An 8,920-nucleotide genomic window follows, 5' to 3' on the forward strand; every position below is an offset into this window, starting at 1 on the left:
CATTCCTGCAGATAATAAAAAGCCCAATTCAACAAATCACCTGAGCACCTATAAATAAACAGATTTTTCAGCATTGCTGGCATAGCTCAAATGAACAAGAATTTATGAATGGAAGAATTAAGTGCTTGAATGAAATAATCTCTTGTACAAGCCTGCCCTTGTGCAAAGTCCTTTACTGGGTTTCCATGATTCCAGAAATGTCTGGAACATTTAAACAAAAGGTCTCTACTAATGTCAGGTTCATTACTGTCGCTGCACAGCCTCTTCCAGCAGCTATGATGGGATTACTGCTCCTGGGAAGCTTCTTTGAACAGCTGCACTCCTGTCCACTTGCACCTTACCAGCCTGATATTTCATCATTTGAAACTTTTTCTCCTTAAGGATTGTCTTTGGTCAGAAACAAACACTTTCTTTTCATCTTTAAACTACAGATTCTGACTCCCACCCTTAGTCCTCTTTCAGAGAGAGAAAAAAAAAGAAACAAAATTATTCTCAAACGGCAGGAAAACCTGAAGAAAAGGGACCACAAAGACTCAAATGCTAAATGAGAACAATGCAGTGGATTTACTCCCCTTCTCTCAAACACAGGCTTCAGCCAGTCTCAGAACTGTCTACATAAGAGACCTCCAGAAAAACATCTGGCTTACTACATGGAGACAATTATTTTGAGACCTACATGAACAGGGGCTTAAAAATATTTGCCACAGGATAAAAAAATGTCAAGAACTGGATGTGGAGAGAAATCAAGAAGCAAGGCCATAAAATTATTTTTAGTAGAGAGACTTCAAATACTTTTTAACAGAGATGTCATATTTTGGCTGAAGATACTTGACAGTGTCCCTTTACCTTACATTTGGCATGTTAGAAAGATATCCCTGGTATTAGGGATTCTAAGTTAAATTAGTATTCTAAGTAAACAACAGCAAAATGTTTTTAAAAACCACACCTAAAAGCTTAAAAGAAAACTGCAGCAGACTTCAGTAACAGCTCAGTAAAATTGCATAGCATATGGTACACAGTACTCCATTTTTAAGCAATAAATAATCTCTTCTTGCCTAATTAAATATAAACATAGCTTCAAGATTGAAATAACCTGTAATTCATGAACTGATCCACGCCATTTATTGCTGTTAATGGCCCACGTCAGTCTCTCGTCCATCTCATTTTCACGCACACAACCAGGTCAGGGCTTAACTACACTACAGCCTTGAGGGGCTTGCACCTTCCACTCACCACTCTGCCTGGTAGAGGGTTGGGAGCACACCACCACCATGGGGAAAAAGGCAGCTGGAGGCAAGGGAACGCTATTGATGAGCCAGAGACCTAAATCCTAGGTGCTCCATGAAAAGTAGTCATTCTTTCACAATCTTTTTCAGGATCACTGTATTATAGATTGTTAACAACTGGAATAAATGATGAGCAACCTTTAGCTTTAACTGCAATTATTTTCTTTTCTATGATCAGAAATTTCCCTCTGCCTCAGCTGCTCCTCTGTAAATGTCCAACACTTGGTTGGTGATCTACACCTTTTAAACAACCAGTCCTTTGGGGTGGGAGATCCCTTATGGGTATTGGATTGGACCAGCAAAACATAAACACCAGCTGGCCTCTCCTGACCACCTTCCCTACCTGAGCTCATCCCTCCAATTCCCTCTCCTTGCTTTTACAAGTTTGCCCCTTTCCTCTCCCCAAACCATTTGCTGCAGTTTATGCTTGCCCTTTTTTCTTCTTCCCCTTCATGCTTTATTTCCTGTCTCCCACCAGGAGCCCTGTATGTCAGCTACACTGGCATCAAGTCTCTACAGGGTTCCTCACAGGTTTTGCTGGTCTTCTACCAACTGCACTAAAACCTTTCAGGTCTGAGGTTTCTTGGGAGAACAGTAATATGAGAAATCAGACACACTTTAATTATGAGGAGGGCTTGTTGGGAGAAAGAGCTTTTCTTCTTTCTCCTGCCAAATGTTTTGCCATTCTATTGGAAGACAGGTTTTTTTGTACAGAAAAACCCACTTTCGGGTATTTTGACAAAAAGCTGAAATTCTATATGGAAAGCAGATGGTTTGCATAGAAATTTTGTATAAGCGAGAACACAGTCTTCCCTTAAAAGGCAGTGTTAACAGCCCACAAATCTGAGATGGAAAGGTAGCAGTTGGTTAGGGCAACTGCAAGGCTTAGGAAAGGGACAGAATGCACTAACACCACTGGGTGGAGAGCTCACCAGGCCTGGATATGCATTCCATTTTGGATGGACGTTTTGAGACTTGTTCAAACATTATTGCTGCCTTCCACATGGTCTAGAGAGAGAGAGACGCTGCTGATCTCCTCAGAAACTGTGCTTTCCTGTGAATGCTGATGACTAAGGTGCTAAGGCAGGAAAAAGGAATGTTCCTCTTTCCAGTATCACCCAGTGAGCAGAACTTTATTCCACAGGGGATGTTCTGTGTTCTGCCACTGGTGCTCACCATAGGAACTGGGTTCCATGGGCCAATGTACAGAGTACGGTGAGCCAAAGTGAAAGGAGTTGCTGTTTTGTGCTTATTCTTGTGTAACTGGTATTCAGTACCAAAGCATTGGAAAGAGCCAGTTAAGACTTACCAAATCTTAGCCCAAAATACAAAAAACTCCTATGGTTTGCTGCTTATAAAACTTGGAAAAGATAAAAAATTCTAGATGGATTACAATAATTGTGAAGACTTAAGTATTGCATAATGGCTGCTATGACTGTAAGAGCAGTACAGCAGAACAGACATGGTTATGTTTACAGCTCAGTGAAGAGGTCAAAAATAGGCATTTTTCTTTACATTTCCTTTTGAAGGATATTTTTGGAAGAAAAATCACCCAATTTTCAGCAGAGGATTTCAGTTTGCATTTAGATACCCCCACACTTATTTTTCTCCCCACTGAAAAAAAATTGGTTATTATTGACCTGTTAAACCAAACAACATGGCTTTTCAGCAATCTGTACACAGTACAGAACCATTAGTGTTCCTGAAAAGGCTTCTGTTTTAGTGTACACATCTCCTGTCAAGTGCATTAGAACTATTGCATAGTTTCAAAGTCTTCAAACACAGTGGTAATCAGAATGCTTACACATGTACATAAATAATAGCATAGCTTAAAAATTTAATTAAAAATACACAGTATAGTAAAGGCTATGGAAAATCACTTCCATCATAGATGACAGGTCGCTCAACAGCCAAGTGATAAAACACTCTTTTTGAGATAAACCTGTTAAGGAAAGAAACAGAGCAAAAAGATCACATTAGCTGAAGCCAAAAAAGAGGGGAAGCCTTAAAAGTGTATTTAGTCTTTTGATTTACTGCTGTCAAAAATATGCCTGTGCAAGGGCCATCAGATTTGTTGTTAAAAAGATGACAATCCTGACTGAACTGTCTTGGAATGAGTCACCAATGACTTGCTCACTTCTGTTAACCCTCCCAGAGGTTCAGAAAGAAGAGCAGAATTCTGCTGTGGGGTAGGAAAAAAAAAACCCAAACAAGAACCAAAACTCAGTCTTGAAGACCTCCTGGCAAGCGAGGAAAATTTTCTTATACTTACTTCTGAATGGCAGAATAATGGTACATCTGATCAGTTCCACAGCTTGTAAAACCAAGCTTATTTCACCTTTTATGCCTTTCTAGAACCTACCTAGAGAATGTGTTGTCAAATATCAGGGTGTAGATTCCAGCGTTTCTGACTTTCACCTGTCCTCTGATAGTTTCCTTATGAGAGTTGCAGCGAGTCATAGGGATAAGAACCTGGAATTCAATACAAATCAAAATGAAGTTTGCTATTTGCCCTATAAATTGGCATTTTCTTTCAGAAAGCCTTGATTTCAGCCACCTTGAAACTCCCAAAGTGCATCTATGCCTGTAAAACTAATTACTCTGGTTAACATTAAAAACTCCCCCAAACTAAAATCTCACAGTGAGACATCTGTTTTCCTTGGATTATATCTTTACAGCACTAACCTATGGCTATTCCTCTCTGCTTTAGAGATAGAATCAAATCCTGAACTTTTAAATGCTAATCTAAGAAACTTTAATAACTTAATCAAGTGGTATATTAAATCCATATACCCAAGAGTAGGATTTAGCTAAATATATCTTTTAACATATGTTTTTATACTCCTTGTGTTATAAAATAAGCTTTCTCAGCAAATCTTAATTTTTTATCTGAGCTCACAGCAAAAAATGTGTGTATCTGTGGTTCTATGTGAGTCTTACTGTAAAACCCTAGCACAGCTGTCAGAAGAGCAGCTGACATAGATCAAGGATGACCCTACGCAACACAAAGTTTTACCAAAGAAATATATCAAGACAAAAGCAGCATTCACACTTCATTCAGCTTTCAGATTAAGAAAAAGAGATATTTTACATGGAGTTAATAACTGTGCAGTGAATTAACACAAGCTATATAAATGTCTAATTCCCCCAGTAAATCACAGCCATAGAGTTCACCCTACCACGGTGAATTAAACCAACAGCTGCCTTGTCTTCAGTAAAACTTGGCAATTAGTTGAATAAAATAGATTCATTTAATCTGTAATCATCATGAAATATGGACAGCACATACAAAACCAGGTACCTCGGGCACTGGCAAAGAGATTTTGCACACCATCCAGGCACTTAAGTATATGCTTCATTGTAAGAAATGTAGGTAACCCAAGAAATTAGTCTGTTTCCCTGTGGCTTCTTCTCAAGAGCCTGGCAAAACCAGCCTTAAAGAGTTTACAAACTAAGTAAAATTGAGGAAAAAAAAATCTTGCAGACTTGGACATTTAATTTTGCTTAATAATACTGGGTGAATTTCAGATGCAACCAATAGAAGCTATAGGGCTTTTCAACTCAACTTTTGCAGGCAACATTAAAGATGTAGCTTTGCCTTTAGCAGAACTGCAGCTTAACTGGAGAAACAAATCCTTAATGCATTAGCAAGTGGCAATTCTGGTGAAGACCTCACAGCAATACTTGTCAATTCCTGTGGGCTGGATGAATGTAGAGCAATGTCTGAGTAGAGCACAACCTCTGAGGTAGTAAGGAGACAAAGGCCTTACTTTGCACTGATCCAGCGGCGTGTCTTCGGCCTCTTGGTAGACAACACTGAAGGATATGCTTTTGGGGTCTGATGAGAAGATCCAGCTGATTGTTAGTCCCATCTCTGTAACAGTGATGGGAATGATACTGTAGGTGCTGGATTTGATGAACAGCTCTCTGTTGCTTTCTCCAAAATTCATGATCTCTTCTACTGTAAGGGGTAATTTCATCCTGTGAGGGAGAAACATACGATTGCTTGAAGAGATCCAATCCACTTACTCAGACAAAACCACTAATCATTGATTTTTATTTTCTATCTATTTCAGGTAGACTCCACAGTGTATTTGGGACACATCCAGAAAATGCATGAAAATTCAGCCTCAGATGAAGGTAAAAACTACAAAAAAAATGATTGATATTAAGAACCTTCACTGGTCTGGCACAAGTGGATTTTTTTCACTTATTTATCTCATTTCAACTGAAGAAAACCAGTGCTGGAATAAAGCTTTTTAGAGTTACTACAGATAAGAAAGGAGTGCTGCCCTCTACTGTTATTTTTAAACAAAAAAGTAAGTGACCTGGTTTATTCACCTTCCTAGTTGAATATAAAAATTTGCATAGGAAACAGGAGGGATCAGGATTACAGAGGGGACAGGTGGATGAAATGTGAACAGCAGCTCTGTTCTGAAACGCTTAACACATTTGGGTCTGTTTTACCCAACCAAGATGCAAAAAAACTGACTCAAAATACTTCCAGTTAAAAAGGAAATTCTTAGCATGTAGATGATGCAGAGTCCTACAGCATTAGATGAGCTGACTTCATTCTGGTATCTGTTTAACACTGTGATCAGTGAGGCCCTGAAGCAGGAGAACACTGGTTACTTTCTTCAGGGGGAACCTGTAATTTCTAAGATCTGTGGGATCACACCTACATTACCCTACCTAAAACAAATCTCATCTGTCACTCTTCAGGCCAAATACACTGTTTGCAAATCAATGAGATCAGACTAAACCACAGTCCTGCCATGTCTCAGGTGACCTTTGATTTTAATAAACTAAATGTTATTCTTAGTTTTGCCTTACAGCCCAGCTCTGATTCTAGTTACTGCTTCATTTACCTGGATCTCTGAACAGCAGCAACAAGGTTGAAACACGGACTGATTTATCTCCCTGCAGTCACAAGTTTAAAACCTTTCTCATAACTAATGCAAAATTTCAAAGCTAGGTTTAAAGGGAGAGTGAGCAAAGGTGAATTTCTCTAAGTCATGTGCATTTTCCTGCATTGGATTCTATTCTTGTCGGTGCAAGACATGCTGTATCACTACCACATGTAATTAGGAATTTCAGAGCAGGACACCTGCAGAGAATTGTGCAAACACAGAGCTTAGATGAAATTTTATGCAATGGCATGTATCAACCAGAACGGGCATTCTGGGAAGCCACCAATAAATAACAGATACGTGTTCCAAAAGGCCATGAACTCCCTCCCTTTGGCAAAGGTCCAACTAGAGCTGCATTCCCTGACTTGCCCTTGCAGTTTCTTTCAGAGACTGTTAGAACTGCACAGCCTTTTCTCTAAACTCCCTTCGTGTTGACAGCAATTCCTGTAATAAAAATAGGAAATGTTTTCTCATGTGATGTGGACCTACATCTTTCCTTTTTATTTCCCAGTTGCACTGGGACTGAAGAGAGAGGACCTGGTTCATTGCTGCTGCTCTGTGTGGTTGTTACACCCTCTCATCCTCCTCAGACCAAATTCTACCACGAGACACAAGTGAGCAGCTCTTCCAGGAGCCTGCAAGGCTTGTGCTCACATAGCTGGTATCTGAGCTCAGCCTTTATGCTTTCACCTATAGCAATGAAATTGTTCTGCTTACATAATTTCTCCTGACTTCAGCAAGCATATCTCAGCATCTTGAGCAACTTGCCAGTCTTCAGATTCATCGAAAGTTGAAGAAGTGCTGTTTCTAGAACAAGGAAAAGAAGGAAAATCATGATTCTCTGAGTAGTATGTAATCAAATACAATCTGCATGCTGATGCTTTCCCAAAATAGAAATGTTTTGATAATCCTGATACCAAATTCTAGGATTCTTAGTTGGCCCATTCTAGTGACAAAACTGGGCAAAACCGCAGCCCCCTTCTGCTCATCACTGTGCACAAACTGTTTTTATCCTGGTTTCATGAGCTAAGGGGAATACATATATACATCCAGAAAATCTTTTCTGCAATCATAACATAAATTTCTTATTGAGAAGATGACTGGTTTTGAAGATTCTCTGGCAGGTGGGAACTTGAGGGACAGACACAAGCAGAACAGTCTGCACTTGTCCCTTAAACAAAGCTTGCAAAAGCATAAGACGTCTCCCTGAATTTAATCTGGGAGGTGTTCTACAGACATATAATTCAGTTCCTTATTCTGGCAATGTACACAAAACATATTCTATTGCTGTGGAATTGCTACCATGTGTCTTCTTTTCCTACAAAAAATACTGCATGATTCAAACACAAATACACCAAAGACACTGTTACAAGATGACAAAGCAGGATGTTTCTTGCACACCATGATGTGTCCCAGCGAGCAGTGAAGTAGAGGGAAGAACTTTCTATCCACTCCTTACCTCAAAAAAGGTGTATGCTCTGGGTGAACACTGGACTAGCCCCAGGTATTAATTACAGGGCTGGACACAGAGAGAAGGATGAGTCTGAGAGTCAGGAAACAAATGCTGATAGTTTCCAAGTAAGTTAGAGCTTCTCTGACTGATTCTTGTTTTGCTTCTCTGCATTCCAGCAGTTTGAGAAAATTAAGCTGTTGTTCCCAGAAAAAATGCCAAGGATTCTTATTTACAGTGAACCAGCTGGTTGGTTCCTTCCAAAAACCAGTGGAATCTAATAAACTGTTAATACAATATGTGCTTCTGAACCACCAAGTGCAGTAATTCCCCAAGAGAGCATAATTGCCATACTTGCTGTTGACCAATTCTCAAAACTAATGCAGTTTAGCATTTTCTTTTAAATCAAATGGGACATGGCTCTACAAGCAGCATTGCTGAGAAGAAGAGCATGAGAAAATATCTCCTTCAGGTAGTCATGATCAGCATCTGAATATACTATGTCAACAACATGCAATCACATGCCAATGCAGAGACATTATGGTTTGGAAACAGAACTAATTTACTGCAAATTAAACTGCACCCACTGTCTATACATTTCCTGAACTGTTATCTTGATATTCCTGTTCTTTTATTTTTGCAGTCTCTTGAATAACCCTTGACTTCTTCAGTCACACCACTACTGTTAATACCCTAAAGCGACAACTGGGATGTGCATGGGAGACTCAAAGCTCCCATGCACATAAGTGCACTTAAGTAATTAAGTGCCAAAACCTGAGCAGACACAAGGAATGTAGCATGAAGTACTTAATACGTGTTGGTCCATAAAGGTTAGTACAACATCTGTGCAAATACTTACTGATACAAATAACTTCTTGTTAACGATCTTTATACAACCAGATAAGAAAACCGATTCCGAAAAAAAACCTCAAACCAACAAACTAGAAAACTGAACTATAGCTTGTAAATCTACACATACATTTTGCTTGCACAATGGGAAGAGCAACCAGCTTCATGCTCTGATCCACGTGAGTCTCCCATCCCACCAGGTTAGCTACACAGCTTTAATTTCACAGCCTTGAATTCATGCAGAGCAAGAGAACTATACAATTACAGGCAACTACACAATTCAGAAGTGTTAAACTCCATGACATACTACACAACGCCATTAGAGTTCTTGATTTAGTCCATTAATTTCATCTTTCATTTGGAAACCTGAAATGTAAGTTAAATCCCAGGACCAATATATGTTCGTGTTCTCCTCTAACACGTGA

General features: G+C 39.4%; 1 protein-coding gene across 2 annotated transcripts in view; it reads right to left on the reverse strand.

Moving 5' to 3' along the window:
- Positions 1 to 10: 10 nt before the first annotated feature.
- The window catches only part of FYCO1 (FYVE and coiled-coil domain autophagy adaptor 1), a 36,223-nt gene continuing 27,313 nt past the window's right edge, over positions 11 to 8,920 (reverse strand). For both annotated transcript variants that reach the window (XM_031059409.1, XM_014308195.2), the window contains 4 exons: positions 6,914 to 7,003; positions 5,057 to 5,267; positions 3,649 to 3,758; positions 11 to 3,228 (listed from right to left, as the gene is read on the reverse strand). In XM_031059409.1, the coding sequence (XP_030915269.1) occupies positions 3,153 to 3,228; positions 3,649 to 3,758; positions 5,057 to 5,267; positions 6,914 to 7,003 (487 nt within the window). In that variant the 3' untranslated portion in view covers positions 11 to 3,152. The remainder of the gene's footprint in view (positions 3,229 to 3,648; positions 3,759 to 5,056; positions 5,268 to 6,913; positions 7,004 to 8,920) is intronic.

This window comes from Geospiza fortis, unplaced genomic scaffold (genome assembly GCF_000277835.1).
Source record: "Geospiza fortis unplaced genomic scaffold, GeoFor_1.0 scaffold346, whole genome shotgun sequence".
In the NCBI taxonomy this organism is placed as follows: domain Eukaryota; kingdom Metazoa; phylum Chordata; class Aves; order Passeriformes; family Thraupidae; genus Geospiza; species Geospiza fortis.